Here is a 21,113-nt window from a genome sequence, read left to right as displayed (position 1 = left end):
TTGGGGATTATACTCAGCAATAAATGAGTTTATTATTAGTGGATATGTTGTTACCTGTGTTTGGATGTCACATGTGATCATGTGAGCCTTTTTCAGAATTGTGTGACAAATGCAGAATTTGCGTTACAGTTACTAGTGTTAAAAATGATTTTAGGTACACAGACTTTTGAAAGCACTGATTTAATGGTATTGTTCTATAAGGATTAAGCTGGAGTTTATACAGGCAGATGACATCTTTATCACACTTTTGGATACTTTGTAAGAGATTCGAATTTTCATGTTGATTTAGTGGGTTTTAATTATAGAATAATTGTTACAAATAACAATATATATTACTTACTGCACTTCCTTGAGATGTGAGCTTACATTTGGGTTATCCATGAGGGTTCTGCTGAAGATCATGGCAGAAGTCATCGTTTTTATTTTAGCAAACATAGTGCAGAGAGGGCACATATGAGGAAGATATATGGCTAATGGTGTTGGGTCTACTTCTGCCCCAGTTGCTCTCCAGCAGTTACCTTTTACTGCAACATGTTAAACAGCAAGATTGCAGACAAGCTGGCAATGCCACTGCTTCTGCTTTGATATTGGTGGCGTAAAGCCTGGTGTCAACGGACAGCTTTTGTTTTGCGAGGTATACATTATAGATTCCAGCACCAATATTCTTCATTGCCTTGTCAAGAGAGCTGTTCTTGTACACATACATCTGGAGATGTTTGATAGTGTACAACCTCTTTTTCAATACTGCCTTGTGAGTCTTTTATGGCAACTCAAGGAATGCTGCATTATATCACAAAGGCTAGTTTCACTCAGTGCAATGTTTTTACTGAACTGGGAGATCTCCCTTTCAATTTGTGATTCAATATGTCTTGGCAGTGACTTTGAAAGATTCTCTTCTGATATAATATAATGCTTCCTCTTTTTATCCTTTGACTGGCTTTTATTACTCTACCCTTCACTTTATGTCCTGCAAGTCTTATAAATTTGATAGACTGTGCTTGTAACTCTGCCTCCTCGGTCCTCAAGGAGTTACAGGCTAGAATCAAGAGGTTACAGGCTAGATTCAAAAGGTTACAGACTAGACTTAAGAGCTTTCCCAGAAAGGCACACAACAGGAGAGAAAGGATCAGTGGCAAAAGCATCATTACCGCTAGAGGTTGCTTCATCTTTAAAATCCATATGTCAGCTGTGTCCGCAGTTTATGGTAATATGTAATCTTATTACAATTATTTCAAAGGGATTGATACCATTTTTATAGATATATATCACCATGACCATTGTCAAAAATGTAGATGTGAGATACTAGTAACTGAATCTTCAAGTAAAAGATCTTTTCGATGTGAATTGAAAAGTTTACTATGAGAGATTTAGATTAAAGCTGATGATCTATGAATGTTTTTAAGTAAAACAATTCCACTTACCTGTGAAAAATTACAAATTATTCTTCGATCATGGAACCAGTATATATATATATGTTTCGTGAGTTATAGAGTGCAAATTTTGAGAAGAATAGTGTATTCACAACAATTAGTACTTTCTGATGTTTGTCTTCTGTTTTCACAGTAACATGGTGTAAGTTTTATTCCTTTTATATTTGATTTTTTTTCTTTGTCTTGTTATAGGCATGGTTATCAGGAGATGTCATTAGTTGTGCCATAGACTTGGACAATGGTACAGTTGAATTTTTCAGGTAACATTTCTAAGTAAATTGATTAGAAGTTATGAGTTGTAATAGGAGCATAGGGCCATGATATAGATATAGAGATAAAGTTATTATACAGATATTCTTTTTTTTTAATTGAGCATATCTAGTTTTTGTTTAATTTTGCCATAGATGCATGGTGAACCTGAATTTAAGGATAGTGCAGACAATGGTGTATAGTACAGCAAAATGCAGATAGTTAAAAATAGTAATATATAGCTGTGCAGAAGACCGCAAGGGCGTTGCCCTTATAAAGGACCTTGAAAAGGCTGATTAACTACATTTGTGTGTGAAATAGCTGGAGAAATGTCTTTACTGAAGTGACCTGTCACATTGGGGAAATGACCCACTTACTCCTGCATGTACACACTGTGAGAGGTGAAAGTCTGAGAAAAATGAGATCATGACACCAGCAGGGAAATGGGCTTTAGAAATACTTTTAATTATGATAATAATGGTTATTTGTAATGCGCAGCACCATGACCAAGATAGATCGTACTCGCTGCGCAGACCAGTAATACTTTTTACATGTATTATTATTATTAAGCAATGTCTAGCACACAAAATAAACTGTGCATCATAAATGGTTCCCAGTCACTTAATCCCCAGACACTTCATCCCCGACACTTCATCCCCGACACTTCATCCCCGAGACATTTAATCCCTAAGCACTTCATCCCCAGACACTTCATCCCTAAACTAAATTCTTAACTATAAAAATTATGAAGTCAGCGAAAAATTTTATTGAAATTTATTAATTAATCATACTTAATTGAAATTCAAATAATTAATTCAAATCATGCTATTAACTTCAACGTCATTTGAACATCTACAACATTAGTTAAATTCATATAAGCAAGTAAATGTAATGTTCTTCAACAATATGATATGAAAATTGTTCTTGAGTGTTCGCGAGTAATTGCTGTTAATCAATATGAAGGTAAGCTAATGATCGGAGGTACAGAAGACGATCCATTGACTCATATCTCTCAACAATGTTGCTAATTCTCCTGGCTAACTCAGCGTATTTCTTCTTTGCACGTTTCTCTGTGCCGGCGCATGATTGTAGAACAGACGCCTGTGTAGCTGACAATCCTTACGTAGACCATCAAGGAATTCGAAGAATCGACGATGTCTTCCTCACATACATAGGCCAGTGCTGGGAGACATCTGACCATTCCACGTAACTCGTCGTCTTCGTCATAGTCACTTCTCATCCCCAGTTCAGAGACTTTGCGTAATACCGCTTGACTTAAGTGAAAGTAACATCCCGTTACTTTACATGACTGAAACTTCTCTCTAAAAGCGGTCATCGCAGCTTTCTCAAAGTCTGTTACTATAGTCTCTGGAGCTGCATTAGGCACTAGCTCTCTAACTGCACCCAACAATCTATTATAGGTTGCTCTTGATTTGTCCTGAAGAGGAAGTGTCGGGGATTAAATGTCTCGGGGATGAAGTGTCTCGGGATGAAGTGTCGGGGATGAAGTGTCGGGGATGAAGTGTCTGGGATGAAGTGTCTGGGGATTAAATGTCTCGGGGATGAAGTGTCGGGGATGAAGTGTCTGGGGATTAAGTGACCGGACACCATCATAAATACATTTTGCACCTGCACAGGCATGTATCTTGTAGTGGTAAAAGAATAATATACTTCTTGTGAATATTGTAATACTAGCTCTTTTTAAAGTTACCAAACCCTCAACTTTACTGTTCAGTGATATATGTTACACTTTGTCACAAAGTTTGCATTAATTCGTTTATTCATTTATAATTGTTAAAACTGAAACAAATTCAACCAGATGTATGTGGAAACATATGACATAAAATAAATTAGGTTTTACAATTTAGTGGTATTTGTGCTATACAGGAAAAAGACCATTAAACATATAAAGAAAGTAGTTTACGTCCATTCTGCATCACAGCTGCAGTAAAGTAATAATCATGAAAAGTTCTTACTTTATGTCAGGTTTTTGTCGGTTTCTTTTTCTGTTCCTAACATGACACTACTTATTTACAAAATACACAAACACAAATTTATAACTATATTTTAGCGATTCTCTCAAAAACCTTTCATCGTGAGTAATGTCAGTACAACCTGTGTTCTGTGGTTTTTTGGTTTTTTTTTAATACCTTCATTTAGTATAAACTTACCTTTGATTTTAATGTTAGATCTCAAGACATACAAAGAAAGGCATCAAATTAATTCATTTACCTGTCATATTTTTAAGTAGGATCCCTTGCTGTAATCATTCACACATTTGAGTTTGTCATGCTTGCAGTTTTAATAATAACCTATTTTTAATATTGTATTCAAGACAAGTGAAAAAAAAGATTGAAGTTGTGAATGATCAAAAGGAAACTATTTTGTTGTAATTTTAGTCACTAAAACATTTGTTTATATAAACTCCTTCATCTATTTGTTAGCTATTAGATACAATCTTTTTCTCAAAATATTTTACCCACAACGAACTCTAAGTTCATGTTAATTTCAATTATGTTTTAAACTAGGAACAAAATACCTGTAAAATAAAACAACTTTGCATATAATCTTAAATGCATTTATAAACCAAATGTATTCAATAAACATTTTTTGTACCAAACACATCTCTTCCTGTACTATTTGAATAATGGTTCTGTAAAGAAAGGATATCATCAACAATATTTTAAACTTGTGTTTTACCCTTACTATGGTCGGGGTTGTAGCATTGTGGCAAAAGGCTAATTGTCTACAGTGCTGCTGTGCTGTTCTAGAAAGAAAGATTTGACAGTATAAACAGACAAAAGAACTAAAAATATTTAAACATAGAAACTCTGCTGCAACAGATTAAGCAGTATAATTTGTGTTTTTATACAGTACTCCAGCACACATTTGATTTCTCCAATTGCACCTTTAGATATCCAACAGCAAAAATCATTTGACCTAAAATAGTAAATAGATTGAGCATATCCAATAATTTACAAATAAGTTAGGTGTGGAATGCATATCTGTTTGTGGCGAATCTGCTTATATATTATTAGTTCCTGTTGAATATTAATAGTATAGGCATTAAGTAAGTGGATATTAGTAGTATAGGCATTGAGCAAGATTTTAACATTTAGACTATTAATGCCATTTTTACCTGAAGAACTTTTTTTTTCCAGAAATGGGCATTCCATGGGTATTGCATTCAGTAATGTGAAGACAGGTCCTGGCTATGCATATTTTCCAGCTGCCAGTCTGTCAATGGGTGAGAACATCCATGTCAACTTTGGAGCTACACCCTTGAGATATCCTTTCTTAATCTTACTTTTTTATGGTAGCTTATAATATGAAACTTTGATTACTTGAAAACACTTTTAAATATAGCATTTTGAAATTACATTGCCACATGGAATCAATTTTCCATTAAATGTTTTCTATTTTCTAGAAATCTGTTAATAGTAATCAAATAGTGACATTATTAGTAATTTTTTTAGTGTCTTTTGTAGAAGATATTGATGTGCTGACCTAATTCAGCTACATCATATACAAGATCATGACAGTGTAGTAGTGTTTTTTCTAAAAACAGAACTACAGCTACTCACTGAGTGATTCATTACCAAAGATAGTGCTGATTCTTAATCAGATTTTAAGCTTAAATTTGATGAGTATTGTTAAATTTGTTATCATTGGTTAGTTTGGGGTGAGGGAGCAGGGCATGTGACATTTGCCTAAAGTGCAAATTGCCTAGCATGGGCCCTAGATGTCCCTGAAGATATTTTCTGAAAATGTTAAAAGAAACAAAAGGAGATGAAATTTAAATGTAAGTACCTTATCTTTTAATTTTGTCATTCTATGGCTTTGTAAAGTGCGAATGAGTTAAATATCAGAATTTAAATTTCCTTAATGTGATAACATTTCCTGTCCCTGGTTATAAACCACTCCAGGAACCACGTTGGGGGGAAATTAGACAAGCACAAGCTTTGTTACGTTACCTGGAAAGGCTTGTCTCCATATTACTGGATGATGACAAGGTATATATTATTGTCATAATCATAATTCTAGTGCATATTTACAGTACCATATTTCTTTTTTAAAAACTCACACATGGGCATACTGTGATTGAGCAATGTACAAAACCAGCACCATATTTGATTAGCGCAGTTCTTTCTGAATTTATTTTCTAAATCTTTAGATTTATATAAAATTCTTTTTAATTTTATTGCTGTATTTTAAAACCCTCAATGGCCAACATAGCAAACTGTCAATCTTGTGACTAATGCTGCTTGTAAAGGCTTGCTTTGTTTGGGCTTTTTTTGTGTGAAGATTTTGTATTAAAGAGCAAGGCAAGTCATGAGCTGGACTTAAATGATCAATACTTAACAATTTTTAATGAAAATAATTAAGAACATCAGTATCCATCACTTAAGTCCAGCATCTTTTCTGATAACTATTCCCTAGAAGCTTTACTTCTCATAAATGCCACCTTTAGTGTCATTTTTTTAATCACCATTGTCATCAACAGTGGTAAATGATTTTTTTTTTCCAGGTTGCTGGCTTTGATGCTAGGATCGCAAAAGCTGACATCACCCAACTTCCATTGGCAGAGCAGCGTACAAGAATAAGCACTGCTTTTCTTATAGCTGCACATGTCTTTGATAAGCTTGGACCACTTCTTGTAAGTTTTGGTTTAATAAAATAATTGAATTTGTACAAATTGCATGCCATACAGAATCAAACAGATGCAGAAGCAGCATCTTCTGAATTCTTCCATCTGATACTATAAGCAGACTGAAGAGATTACTTTGGGTGGTAAGGCGTTGGTAGCTCAGATATTCTGGGGCAAGGTTATGAAACAACAGTAGATCAGTATGGTGATTTTGTAGTCATTGTGAGCACAAACTGGCAGCCAGTGAAGCTGATAGAGGAGGGATGTAGCATGCTCTGTTTTTCACTCACAGAAGAGAATACAAGCCCTTTGAGGTTTGCCCAGTGGGTGGTTATGGAGGTCAGTGAATAGAGAGTTATAGCAATCTAGACATAATACAAAGACAGAGACTGTTAGTAAGTGCAGACCATTTGAAGACACTAGAAAAGGGTCCAATGGTAGAATGTTGGGCACATATATCATGTATGCACATCATAATTAGGTAACCATGGACATGCAACAGAAAAAGGAGGATCAACAGAGCTGATCACTGATTTTTTTTTTTCGAAGTAAATAGTTCTCCAGTAATCCAGATACTGAACGAACATACAGAAATCCACACATGAAATGACTCCTCACCCTCACTCTTCATCTTTGTCCGTAGATCTGCGTGAAGTTTTGTGTCTAATATTCATCAGTTCATCTGTTACAATATTTGCTATGTTCCTGGATGGGTTTCTGTGTCTACGCCACTTTTCATCGTTTCCTGTTCCAATTTATTGCTGTTGTCACATCTGCACCATCTTGCCATTACTTAGATTTGAGATCTGCTTCTCATCTTAAACATGAAAAGTGAATTAATTTCCCCCCAATTGATTCTTGCAAACGTAACTGGGTTATATAATGAAAACTATCACAAAGATTGAGTCCCTTTTCTGTCACAGATATGCCACTAGCCTAGATGGGAATGAGATTATTTCACTCACCCCATTAAAGGTGTGAGATGAGCTTCTGTGAGCTCTCACTTATCTGGATGGACATAAAGTTCTCTCTAGTCATACACACTAGTACACTCACAGACATGCAACCAAGGCCAAAACATTCTAATACACAACTTAGGGGTACTAACTCATGAGTTTCTGACATTGTCTCCTAAACCATGAGCACAGTAGCAACAGAATCAAGTCTGTTGTCTTTATAGGCAAACAACAATCACAGAATCACAATAAAGGCAAAATTTCTTCCGCTACACTGGCATGAAACTTGGAATTAACAAATGGATGAGTACTAACTGCTGTTATATAGACAAATCTTACGTTCTTTAACATTCTATGAGAAAAAGTGATTGGAAGAATTGAGTTTAACTATAATAATGAGATGAAAGTAGGTAGAAACAGAGCAAAATCTAAACTAGATTTGTCATCAAGGACTATCCATTCTGGGCGAACACTTTCTCTGCATACGGTACTAAACATAGAGGTATGTCAAGGAACAAAGCTCTGAATGTGTTCTCTAAGTTAATCATTAACAAATTGCTTAATTTTATTCTTAAAGAAATGCTTACAGCTCTACCAATAATATCAAGCATTATTTTCATACATCATGTAACACAAAGACCTTGCATCATTGTTGCAGAAAAACCTTTATATAGTGGAAGCCTGTCTGTTGCCTACCCTGCTGCAGCTCTCAGGTGGAGGAGTGTGGCATCAGTCAAAACCAGCCTTGCTAAAAATGCTGGATCTCTTCTGGGCTTTGTTGCAGGTTAAAGTCTGACATATAAACTGATGACAGCAAATCATTTTAAATTAATGAAGTAACGTCATTAAAATAATAATCTTAAAAAAGTTGTTATGTATAAAAATTTTCCAGCTGTGAACAAATCCATGATGAGCACAAAACTGGGACATTTAGATATAGGGAGACCTCATTTACTTTTTACCTGGCAAGTGACAGGTGGAAAATGACTGGTTGAGTAGAGAAGTAGATCATACAGAGAGAATCAGGTCAAGTGAGTTACAGAATGAATGAACCTAGACAGGATGAATAAGGTGGACAATGCAAAACATGTTAATCTAAGTAAATGTAATATAATTTGGTAGTGTTTGATAAGAGAAATAATCTACAGTCAGAAGTGAAACATAGCTATATTGTAATTGTTCATTCCTGCAGGTTATTTAAAATAAAGCAAAAACTAGATTGAATTCCAATGCTGTTTTCATAAAACATGTAGCTGGTTAAGAAATGCCTTTTTGTCACTAACTTTCCTCAGATTTTTCATACCCAGTTCAGATACTTAGTTGAAACTGCTAATGAAGGATCATGACATCAGTAAAGAATAAATTGAAGTTGTTAAAGTAGTTTACAGTGTATGTTAGAGATACAAAATATATAGAAATGAGCAAAATTGAATTTAAAGAATAGTGAAGTAGGTGAAATTGCTCTTGTTTCATCAATAATAATAATATGAACTTAAAACGCTCAGCATCATGACCAAGCTAGATTGCACTCTCTGCGCAGACCAAAAATTATAAATGAAAGATAACAGCCAGTGGACAGTGAGGTATGTCTAGGCACACTGAACAACATAAAGATGAGGTACAAGACTAGAAAAGCAATGGATAAAAGTATGAAAAGATGTAAATAATGGCCCCCTTTTTACTTTTCAAGAGGATCTCATATTTTTTCTTCGAGGGAGATACAGGACTCATACTTTTAAAATCTTAATCTCTGGATTAGATGATGAATAGAGAGAGAGAAGCAAATTTGTCTGTTCCTTTAACCTTTGGTTTGAAAGAGGATAGGCTTATGAAAAAATATAGTTTTACTTAGATATGGGGAGAGAGGAAAAGATGACTGTTTGCATGGGCAGCATGTGCATCTGCGTATGCACCATTGAAATCTGATAGAGGAAGATGTTAGTATGTTCAAGGGCATGAGCATATGTATGTAATATCTGCTGTTTAAGATGACAGTCTTTAGTAAAGTTGATGCATACTATAGCTTGTTTTTGCAGGATTTTGAGGTACGGCAGTGTATGGAAAGCCTGGCTGCAGTACTGTTGGCTTCTTACCGCTACACTCCTGTTCTTCCAGATTTTAAAAATGCAGTAAGTTACTTTGATAGAAGCAAGAGGATCCAGTTTCCTTTTAAATAAGTTTTTATATTAGCCCTGCAATAATTTTCAAAATACCCCACTTTCCATTCCAAGTTATCTAACCTGTTGAGTGAATATGAAAAAAGAGACTGCTCCAGTTTTAATGCAGGATTTTTTTAAATTATTATTTTTGCTAATAATCTTGACAAAAAAAGAATTGTTTTCAATTTTTTGTTGGCAACTGGCTGGGTATGTTTGTTCAGTATAAAGCATAAAGAGTGATTGATCTACACACTTTCTGCTTGTGTGCTACAGGTAGAATCTTGCTATAATGGACTCCTTCAGAACGGAGAAAAAAATGTGTTGTTAATTTGTTACATGGAGATTTTCAGAATACAGTGAGCTTTTTGTCTGATTTCAGTTTTATAACATTCTTTCATCTTCTGTCACTAAAATAACAGTGCAAACTTAGACACAAAAATCAAGGCAAACAAGGGAGGGCCATTTTACAGCATCACTTTCCCACTCAAATTGAAAGAAGAAAAAAGTTCAAAATTTCACAACGAAATTACTCCAGCTTGCGTATCCAAACTCCTGTATAAAAAATGCTATACAGCATATGTAATTAGCAAATGGTTATCGATTCTAAATAATGGAAACTAGAATGTACTGTTTCTTTTTTTCTTTTTCTTTTTTTTATCTTTTTAATGTGTGGTCTGCACTACATAATGCAATGACACTAATTCAAGGGCAAGCTTAATGTAGTTAAGCCAGCAGCATGTAATTGTTTGCATCCAGAAGCAATTTTAAGTTCCATGTCACACTTTGCAGCCCTATGGTCCTTAAGGGATAAACTAAACATGTCACACTTTTGAAGCTATGTGTGAAGTAGATTATAGTATAACATAGCTCTAGATGCACACACACATTGTCATTTGCAGGGAGGTGGAGAAGGCATTGGAAAGCGATAAGAAATCATGGATTGTTTTTTGGGTTTCTGTGTGAGTCAAAATGTGCTGCTGTGTGCATTTCCAAAATTTTATGTAAATTAAACTAAAAAAATATGTTACTGTCCCTAAAGCCAAGTCATTAACTTTTTCTTTTGTGTAGAAGAAATTTTTGGCATTGACAGTTTGCATTCTACGCCATCAGAGGACTCGACGCTACCTTCTCAGCTCAGTACTATATCCTTTTGCTTTTAATTAAAAGAAAAGATACTTTCTTTTAGCTACAGAAACTTGTCAGTTTTACTGATATTATCGCCAGTTTATTGTAACTTGTAGTTTCTATAACATTTATTAGAATTACCATCTTTGTGAAAAGTTGACCGCAAGCAAACAGATGATACACTTGATGAGAACATTGAAGTTGGTTATAATTAACTGGCTAGATGTCGCTTCATCTTTACGAAATAAATAACTCTGGTTACTGCAGTTTGAATTTGTAGATAGATATGTGTTTGTCCTTAATTGTTTTACATTTGACAAGCTCAAATTTCCGGTATTTATGCACATCAAGCCACCAGATGATTCTGGGTTACAAGACCTGATACCTGAGGTATGGTGGCCCACTTCTGTCAAGGTTGGTTTTCAGCTAGTTTCAGAATAAATGTTGTTTAAGACTGTTTAGGGAGTGGGTACCATTGCTTTTTGGAAAATAATCTGTATAGATAGTGGAATACCTTTTTATGGGGAATCCATAACAGCAGAATGAAACAACTTACAGACATATCCAACTGAAACTAGGCGATTCTTTGGATCTTAAGTCCATGCTTGCTATAAATAGCTTGGGCAGTGCCAGTAACATTTCTGTTTGACAGTCAGACTTACATATGCCATACTAGTAATGTCATTAGAATAATGATATTAATGATACAGGATTAAGGTTGCATAGCCTATAGACCATAAGTACAACAAACTGTAATGAATTGAATATTCTTATCTTTAGGATGACACTGAAAACATGCTTCCAGATTCAACAGAGAGCTTAGAGAGGAAGAGAAAATACATATCTTCATGTGAAAAGCTTAGATGTACAGTTGAAGGTATTTTTTTTCAGACTTTCAATTCTTAAAAAATATTTTCAATAAAATGTTTTGTGCATCACTGAGCTGTTGTTTTTCTAAGCTTTTCTGAAATCAGAGATCATGCTGAAGATTTTATATATATATGTTAAAGTGACTTTCCTATGGACATACCCTTTGATATATCTCAAACGAGAATTTTCGAAAAAAATTAATTTTGGATGCATGGAGTGAGGTGTCATAAATGCTGTCTAAATTGTCAATTTGTAGTTATGTTCTTGTAACAGTTACATGTTCTGAATCACAGAATTAGAAAAGATGCAGGTTGAGATGCTGAAACTGCTTTTGTTGCACAATGATGTTATGGAGGTGAGACTGACGTCATTTTTTGTGTTTGGCTAATAAAAAGAGATTTAGAACTGCTTTTGTACTTTGGTTTATTTTTTTTCCTTTTCAATTTATTGGGTTTGGTGTTAGTGACTGTTTTTCAACCTATATTCAGTAATATAAATGGCAACTAATGTAGCATCAGTAAATTAATAATTTACTGTAACTTTGTCATAGCAATGTGAACACAGGTAATCCCTGCAGGCAGAGTTTGATGCAAGATATTGATATGTTTGCGTTTTTTGTTTGTTTTTTTTTCAACTATAATAGTAAACTGAAGAAAAATATACAAAGGATATTATTTTCATGTTTATGTTGCACTTTTTAATGTAACATTTTAAGTAAGGAGAAAAGTGAGCAGTTCCACTGATTAGGGCATTTCCATAGAGAAAATAGTTATGGGCCTGAAAATTGCTCTGTAATTGTAGGTCATAGATATCAGGGAGTAGGTCACAATTATCAGAGAGTAGGTGACAGTTATCAGGGAGGGCAAAGGGTAGCAGGAGAAGGGTTCTGAATGCCATTCATAAGACATGGTAACCACTATAAATTCATCACCACCTTCAAAGAGATCACTTGTAGGATTATAATTTTCTTTTTTTACCTTGTTTATAGTTGGATTTTCTGAAAGAAAAACATTTCTCTTGTTAATTGGAATTTTGAAGATAAATTATTAAGTTATTTGGCCTATCTACATTTTGTGTGTCTTTTTGCAGGGTAAAACTAGCCGTGATTGCTTCCTAGAAAAATTTCATATTCTGCTCAAAGAGAGTAGCGGAATCACTTGGGTAGGTATTGTTTATCTATACCAGAGTACTTCTTGCCATCTATTCTTGCTATGTTTAGCATAAAAGTTATGCCCCTTCCTAACAGAGTCAGTCTTTTCTTAGCTTGACCAAATTGTCTTTGCCGTGTAGGATTTAATTGTCCTTGGTGGTGTAGCACACAACTGTCCTTGGTTACTTTGGATGATTGTCTTTGCAACACGGAGGGCCCTCCCGAGGTGACATAGATGAGATGGAGGTCTGTTGGCCATTGATCTTCCTTGTCTTGGGCAGCTCTCCCTGGCACACGACACAGGAGGAATGGTGGTCTCCCTTGTCAGGAGTTCCCCTGAGGTGCGAAATGTGCTGTGCACAAAACTGGGACGAGCACTCACCTATACCATCCCTTTCACCAGTGTGCAGTGCACTCCTTTCCTGTCACCAGCCGGCATGTCGTTACCACAGTTACCAGCGCCTGGCTCTGTGACCCGAGTAATGTGTCCCGCTGCGCTGCCAAGAGTTGATCAAGGTTTGCAGGGATAGAGGTCACTCTCCTTGAGACTCTGTTTAAGAGTGAGCTGCTCACCTCTTGGCAAGTCCCTATGCCACGTCCCTTGTCTGGTAAAAGGACAGACAGGAGATAGATCACTTGATGCTTGTGACGAAGACTTGAGTTGCAAAGTCTTTCTCTCGCCATGATGCGCACACTTAATGAGTTAAGTGGCAAAGCCCCGATTTCGGCTTCAACACAGTATTAAAAGGCTGGCTTGGGCCACATATGCACTTGATTGGCCAGTCACTCTAACAAACACTCATTGTCACAACTATGACCAATCACACATCACTGCTAGTGCGAGACATTGTCGCCCAACCCCTGGATCTGACCCATGTCCAGCCATCATTGATGACGCGGTGGGTTTCCCAATGCTACACTTCTTTCTTTCAGTGAGAGGTCAGTTAGCGGCCATCCCTTCTCCCTACAGACAATGGCTGTACCGTCATGTGTTATGTGACCTTCCACGCTGGGTCCTTTTGACCACACATCTTCTTAAGGAGTGGGAGGTGTGGCACTTACTCTGTAGTGCTATTTCTACTCTTTCATGACAGAGTGAATGTCACCAATTTTAAACAGCAGTGCTAATAAGCAAGCAGCTGTCTTTATATTACACTAGTTCTCAGACCAAGTACAATATAGAATGATTTACAAGTATGTGTAGAAGGTCTTGTTTAGGACTGCACTTACTCAAAAGCAATGGATGTTTGAGACATTACCATTCATATTTTTACAAAAGAAAAAAAGGTTATCTTTCATTTAGCGTAAAAATAGCATTTGTCCTTAAAAGAGAAATACAAAACGAACAGTTTTCAATGTCTGTCTTTAGGTTTTCCACTCTCATACCTGCCCCTTGCCTGTGTTGCTTTGTTTTTTTCACCGACTCCTGCAAGCTGTGCGTTTTTACTGGGATATGTTCCAGTCTGAAGACCCTGAGCGGTTTACATTTAGTGGTGGTAAGTTGTTTAGTGTTTTGATTAAAGATGCTTACATATTCACTTTGATATCTGGGACTGTCACAGATGTACCCTTACAGAACTGTTATAATCCTTGTTTAACCTTTGGGATTTAGGGTATTGGTAACCTGTTGCATAAGTCTATGAAAAACTGATGAGTATATTTTAATATATGTTTGTTGGTAGGAATTGGATCCAATGATGCCAGTGTTTTAGCTTTGTTGATGCTGGAATTGAAGCATCTTGACACTAGGATATAGATGATTTAGTTATGGACTAAATGCTCTGGAGAGAGTCAAGTTGTCTTCCTGATTCCTTGTGAGAATGGAGGGTATTGGCTATAGTGAATCAATGGCTCTGTGTTAACTGTAAAAGTCTTAGGCCTCTGTCAGTGTTTTCTCCTAGGCCAAATTTCCCTAATATTCCTGTTGGTAAGCATTTGAGCCATGTCTGAATAAGTTAAAGCTATTAAGGCTGAATACATTAAAGATATTTTTAACTTCTGAGCATTCTAGCCAAGAAATAACAATCTGATTCTTAAAACCGGATTGAAAAATAGCAATCCACAAAGAACCCACCAGAATATTTTATGTGTTACATGTGCTTTTAATTAAAACAGTGGAGTGCTCCGTGTGTTGTCTTTGTACATTGCTTTTGTAATATTTCAGACTGTAACGCTCTGATCATCTTCTTTGTGTGTGTGTGTCTTCCTAATGTGATGAAATTGGCATTGCCTTGGTAACTACTTGCATCTGTATATTTAACATCTAAAAGATACTGATTCTTTTGTTATTCAAGTGAAACACCAGAATGTTAGTTATTAGTACTGTTACAATACAGAGCATTTTGGTACATGTCTTTACAACCATTAATAATATTGTGATAAAACTTATATCAAGCAAAATACATTTTCAAAACAATATACCAAGCTAAAAGCTTACTATTTGTATCAGGCATTTTACAATTTAAAAACTTCATCTCTGTAATTTTTAACACAGTTTAGAAATGTGTTGACTAAGTCAAAAGTTATTCATACATTGAAGTAACCACAAAGCATTGTATTTGGCAACAGAATTCACAAAAGTCTACACAGATTTTCATATTTTTTGCCTCAACTGGAAAAACTATTTCAAACATGAAGTAAACATATTCAAAATATTGTATATCATTACAATTTAATGTGTGGTTTTTATCATCTTTGCACAGATGCCTTTGTGCCAATCCATATGTTTTGGTCAGACAACCGTGATGCTGGCGAGTTTCAGAGATGTGGTGGTTTGATGTCACATTTGAATAGAACTCTTGGAAGTATGCTCTTTTTCATGTCATATGTCATTTTTCTATTTCATCAGCTAGTCAGATGATCAGGCATCAGAACTGTCAGAATTAATCTTTTAAACCCAAACCATGAATTCCATCTCCCAAGAAAACTTCACCATCACCCAAAAGTTTATTTTAGCGAAGCACAGTTTTATTTGTTAAAGTAAAATATTGTATTGATGCTTTATTTTACAGTTAACAGAGAGAGAGAAGAAGAGTAAATGTCTTTGTATACTTAAAATTAATTTCAGTATGTCACATGGTGTTTTTCCTTACATAAAAAACCCATACAGTCAAATCTCCCTACTATGCCACCTACCGGGACCGAGCAAAAGTGTCATAGTAGCGAGAGTGGCATAATATGGAGGGTTCATAAAAACGGCTTTATTTGCTCAAGTTACCCGTCAGTCCAAAGTTCTCAAGAATAGTCGGCTGGCGCTAGCTGTCTCCTCTCATTCTCCCCCTCACCTCTTCATCCTCCACCCCTCCCAACCACATCTGCACACCTGCATCCTGTCGCTAGTCAACTCCCTCCCGCTCTCCCTCTGTCACGTGACTGTCACCCGGCCAGCGACCACCCCCCATCGCCACCCTCCACCCTCCCTGTGTGCGTGCTAGGTTCCATCCACCTAACTGCAATGTCCCCCACTACCATAGAGTATAATAATCGAGCACTGCGCGGAATTTCACAACTTGTGCCTTTTAACAATCATACAAAAGTGGCATAGTAGCGAGAGTAGGGGTGGCATAGTAAATTTTTTTTTACATTGAATTTATAGTCGGGTCCGAGCAAAAGTGGCATAATACCGAGAGTGGCATAGTAGCAGGGTGGCATAGTAGAGAGATTTGACTGTATCAGGATATATTTAAATGACTATAGGGTTATGTCCTGACATAATGCATTCAAATAAAGGAGCTGTATTTTAAAAGCAGTATTTTAGATTTTATCTGTACACAGCTGAGGTGAACAGAGCTCAAGGTTTTGAAGTGAGAGATGATGGCAAGGTGGTGAAAATGGAGCGAAAATCAGCAAGAGATGCAGGTGAGGACTTTTTTAAAAGTTCCTATAATACTATATACCTTGTGCAAAATACAGTTGTCTTGTCCTATTTTCAATTTTTAATGTTTCTTCACCAACTCTGTGAAGCATCAGAATATTCTGCAAATTTATGGTTTACCAAAGTTAATTTCCAAAAAAGATAGTGATTGCCCACCTAAAATTTGTTTCTGCCTAAAAAAAATGTCACATCTGATTTTTCCCCTTCCCAAGACAAACAAAAACAGTAATGCCAAAAACTAGTGAAAAAGCTTTGTTTTGATGAAGTATTTCTGTTTAGTAGGTAACGAGGACTACCCAGCACGAGAGATGCCTAGTGGCAACTCAATCATGGAACTGTTGGATGGACTGGTCCTCCTTTATCATGCTGCAGCTCATAAGCAGCTTGCCAAGGTCAGTTCAAAGATACAGTTTATCTATAGCATAAACGTTTTTATTGTTAATCTTTAAATAAAAAGTCAATATGCTGTGTTCTTTTGAAAAAAATCTCACATGAGTGAGTCAAGAAAAATATACAAACAAGGGCTGAGATAGCCAGTCAGAAAGAGCCTGTATCAGAATGCGGATCTTGAGAGTTTCAGAAGTGTCCCTTGATGTAGCCAGGCATTAAAGACAACATTCCAGAATATATTCTCCTTAGAGCTTTGATTAAGAGAGAATATGATTCTGGTTGTAACAGTGTTGGTACATTGTACATCTTGACATTACATTGTACATCTTGATGTTACATTTTGCTTCCTCATCATTTCTGTTGAAGTAGGGACAGATAATCCAGCAAAGAATATCCTAAGAAAATATGTTGTAATTATAAGGAAAAATGGACAACAAAAAGCTTGATGCAGAAACTTTAGACAGACCATTAGAAAATATGACAGTGTGCACTTATATATGTGTGTTCGTGCATGTGTGCTTGTGTGTGTGTGTGCATTTTTGTTGTTGATAGATGTGGTCTCTCCAGGATACAATGCAGGACTTTGTATTGGCATTGCAAGATACAAAGGAAAAACTCAGAAAGTGTCCAAAAGAGGTAAGAAAAACAAATAAGTGTGTGTGTGTGTGTAAGAGAGGGAAAAAGAAGAGTGCCTAATACATGTGGTTACACTTCTTCCAGTTTTAATGATCCATTTTATCATCAGTATTTTTTCTCCATTCATCTTTATCTTGTTCATATTTGTATCATTGCAACAGTGTTGTCAGTGTTATGTGCAAGTATGTAGGAAATATTCATGTAGTTTTAAACTATTATGTTAGATAACACTGCTTATGTGGGACCTGATGACTTCCATTTGCATACTGTTTTTGGTTCTATAAATTGGTGTCTGTGTAACTCAAATCACCAATGAATGTCCATGCTAGTACTACTGATTAGTGTACTTGATCTTCCTTAATTAGAAAGATAAGTAAAAAGTGATTTGCTGTGCAGCTACCTTTTTTTCAACAACTCACAAAAGAGCTGAAAGGGTCATTGCTGTTGGGATGTGTAACTTGTTGCAAACTGCCTTACAGTCATTGTGATCAATCATTTTGTAAGCAGTCCATACTCTTTTGGGTAGGGAATGAAATTTAGTTTCCACATGGTAATGCTTTCAGCTGATTGCAGTGAGAGAAGATCTAGAGAGAGCATGTCAAGTTTTCACAGAGAAAGTAACAGAGCTGAGCCGACATATGGGCTGGGTCATCTCAGTTGTATACTCACAGGTTTGAAGTTAAACTTCTTTCTTCTTTGTCTTTGACATAACATGCCTTTACTCTTATTGCAGAAAAATGGCCTGTAATTTTCTTTATTTACATGATCAGCCACTTGGCACAGCTGTAAAGATAATGAAAAGATCTTAAAAAATGCATAACTTCAGACAAATAGATGAGTCACTTCTGAGTGTACTCTACTAAAATTTAGTACAAGTTCGGATGTAGTTTGTCAGGGTCTGTACCCTTAATAGAAATGGTATTATACGGTGTGGGGGGAGCAAGTAGTGATTTTTTTTTACAAATTAAGAACATTGTTTTAATATGATTAGTACTGGGATACTGAACAGAATGGTCAGCTCTTTCCCAGTCTTTTTTAATTTTGCTTCCATTTTTGACAGTCTAAGCAACGTGATGTAGAGTGGTTACTACGGGTAGTGTTAAGAACACTGGAAAGAGCATCATGTTACCGGCAACTGTTCCAGTATGTGCCTGAGTACTATATAGAGAGCTGCTTCAGTGCTTTCAATGCCTTACGCAGCTTCTTCCATCCCACACAACCATTCACAGAACTGCCCAGTGAGTGCTTAATAATAATAATAAAAAATGCAAAATTTGTAAAGCGCATACTCACACTCCTAAGGAGCATACTCTTAGCGCTTAAGAGCAAGAACAAATTTATTTATTTATGCTTATTTATTTTATGGCAAGTCACATTTTTTATTTTTATGTTTATTTAGTGCATGGCTTTGGTGTTGATGGCTTTCAAAAGAAATATTGTAACTTGTTTTTCATTGTGTTCTCTTCTCTTTATATTTTTCTAGATGTGGAGCATTTACTTCAGCAGTATGCAACTTTCTTAGTAGACCACTTCGGTGACACCAGAATAGTCAGCAATGGTAAATATTGAAAATAAGCTGAGTCAAATTTTATTTGCTCAAGTAAAACCAGATGCTTTTATTTTCTTTTCTTAAGCTGTTGTTAAAGAATGCATTTCTGGCCAAGATGACTGTATTTTAGATGAGAAAGAATGCAAACTATTTGCCTTGAAAGCAGATGAAGATGTCATGAAAGAAGAGACGTAAGAGGCAGTGGAATATTATTTACATAATAATCGTAAGGAGAGAATTGATTGCTGTTTTCCTCATAAAACATGGTGGATTTGTGTGTTGTATGTGTGTTTCAGATCTGCGAGACAAGCTTGTGCAGGCTTTGGCATGCTTTACATGTTTTCGAGATACACTTACTGTCTTGGAGACATTACCCATGAACAAGTGAGTGTCAGTATTTGGTGGCTATTTATAATAATAATGAGAATTAAAGTTGCTCCAGAGTTGCTTACCCATATGACTTTTCCATGGAAAAATCTGGAAAATTTGGACTTGAACTGTTTTAATACAACTTTTTTACTTGTAGTGACATGTTGGGGGAGGGGTGGGAATCAATGTTTTGCACTAAGCCATCAATATCATAGGAAAGCAGCCAGCCCTGTAAACAGATGCAACATGCAGAGAAAGAACAGCATGCCCAATATGAGACCTGAATCCACAGTAACCAGTCCTCACTGAATTGATGACAGGCACTAAGTCTTGTGTGTTAAATTATCTACTGTCTCAAAAAAAGAGAATTTCCTTGAAAAAAATTTCTCAAAACACTGTGCTCAAAATATACATTCGTTGTTATTTCTTGAAAACTTTAACATTTGAACCAAAAGAACATGAATACAAATTTAGTGTATTTATAGTCAAGTTTGTGAAAACATAGCTTGACAAGTTATTGCTGGTGCACATTTTTCAAATCTTGCGAAAAATACATATATGTACCCAATATGTGCAGGCGACTCTCAATGGTGCAGACATTGTTGGCTCCATATGAAAACAGATCCTGGGCTCACACAAATTGGATCCTGGTTCGCATTTGGAAGGTTTGAGGACTTTTATAAGTTTTACTTTAAATAATGATTATCAATGATTAATGGCCTGATTATTTTATCTGTGGGGTGAGGGCTAAGAAGTTTTGATATTTTTCATGACATAAACATATGTATATTTGGTATGTATTTTTAGGTACATTTCTAGTAAATGATGTTCAGGAATCTATATCTAGACAAATACAAATTTGATTAACTTCTCATAGCAATTTCAAATAACATCAATTATAAACTCATCACGAAGGTCTTGAACTGTCCGGTTGCAAAGGTGCTGTCACAAACTCCTGGGGCTGCTCCTTCCCATGAAGGGTGCAGAACAAAGGAGACTATTATGTGTTTAAATAAGCTTCTTTGACATCAGTTTTATCAGCACATTACAAAAATATTTGCTAGTAACTATGGAAAGAAATCTTTTTCCCATTTTCAATCATGTCATCACTATTCTGGCATGCACAGCAATAGTAACCTCGGTATAACAGCTCAAATAAGAAATGTGTTAAGTGAATCAATAATAAAAAGTTATAAAATGTTTGTTATCTTGGATTGCAGGGTTGTGGGTTTGCAAATAGATACCGCTATTTGCCTAATCTGATCCCATCCAAAGTACAGCCAACAGATTTTTCTTTTGTCAGTTTACAAGGTAAACATTGCACATTTTCTGTAATTACTAATCGTTAATTATACCTGTTGCCCATAGAGAAGGGGAAAGGTATGGATTTCAAAAATATGGAATGATCAATCAACACCAGCAATGCATAAGATGGTAGAATATGTTGGTGTGTCTCATGTTTGCGCTTGGTTATGTGTCTCTCTCACAGATGCCACATATAGCCATGCACCCATGTAAATATGCACAGAATGTCATTGCTAGTCTCATAATCTGCTCAGAATGTTGTTGCTAGTCTTTACTGCTCAGAAAAACAGCATGCACTCTCACTAACCCAGTGGTATTCTTCTCTGGTACTTACAAAAGGCATAAAGTAGAAAAACGTAAAGCCTTTACACCAATATAAAACATTAAACGTTAGCTGTAAGTT

General features: G+C 35.8%; 1 protein-coding gene across 2 annotated transcripts in view; it reads left to right on the top strand.

The window, feature by feature from the left end:
• The window catches only part of LOC112572318 (E3 ubiquitin-protein ligase RNF123-like), a 35,151-nt gene that overhangs the window by 6,409 nt on the left and 7,629 nt on the right, over positions 1 to 21,113 (top strand). The window contains exons 7-28 of one of the 2 annotated variants that reach the window (XM_025251931.1): positions 1,623 to 1,690; positions 4,841 to 4,966; positions 5,575 to 5,692; positions 6,208 to 6,336; positions 7,942 to 8,067; positions 9,320 to 9,412; positions 10,511 to 10,584; positions 10,879 to 10,981; positions 11,348 to 11,444; positions 11,731 to 11,792; positions 12,527 to 12,598; positions 13,957 to 14,083; positions 15,290 to 15,391; positions 16,362 to 16,445; positions 16,744 to 16,853; positions 17,404 to 17,487; positions 18,051 to 18,158; positions 18,548 to 18,725; positions 18,971 to 19,045; positions 19,333 to 19,420; positions 19,983 to 20,070; positions 20,626 to 20,716. In XM_025251931.1, the coding sequence (XP_025107716.1) occupies positions 1,623 to 1,690; positions 4,841 to 4,966; positions 5,575 to 5,692; positions 6,208 to 6,336; positions 7,942 to 8,067; positions 9,320 to 9,412; positions 10,511 to 10,584; positions 10,879 to 10,981; positions 11,348 to 11,444; positions 11,731 to 11,792; positions 12,527 to 12,598; positions 13,957 to 14,083; positions 15,290 to 15,391; positions 16,362 to 16,445; positions 16,744 to 16,853; positions 17,404 to 17,487; positions 18,051 to 18,158; positions 18,548 to 18,725; positions 18,971 to 19,045; positions 19,333 to 19,420; positions 19,983 to 20,070; positions 20,626 to 20,716 (2,203 nt within the window). Of the gene's footprint in view, positions 1 to 1,622; positions 1,691 to 4,840; positions 4,967 to 5,574; positions 5,693 to 6,207; positions 6,337 to 7,941; positions 8,068 to 9,319; positions 9,413 to 10,510; positions 10,585 to 10,878; positions 10,982 to 11,347; positions 11,445 to 11,730; positions 11,793 to 12,526; positions 12,599 to 13,956; positions 14,084 to 15,289; positions 15,392 to 16,361; positions 16,446 to 16,740; positions 16,854 to 17,403; positions 17,488 to 18,050; positions 18,159 to 18,547; positions 18,726 to 18,970; positions 19,046 to 19,332; positions 19,421 to 19,982; positions 20,071 to 20,625; positions 20,717 to 21,113 lie in introns of both variants that reach the window. The other variant, XM_025251930.1, reaches the window with a different exon arrangement.

The sequence above is a fragment of the Pomacea canaliculata genome, linkage group LG9 (assembly GCF_003073045.1).
Source record: "Pomacea canaliculata isolate SZHN2017 linkage group LG9, ASM307304v1, whole genome shotgun sequence".
In the NCBI taxonomy this organism is placed as follows: domain Eukaryota; kingdom Metazoa; phylum Mollusca; class Gastropoda; order Architaenioglossa; family Ampullariidae; genus Pomacea; species Pomacea canaliculata.
This window is presented reverse-complemented; position numbering and strand designations above follow the sequence as displayed.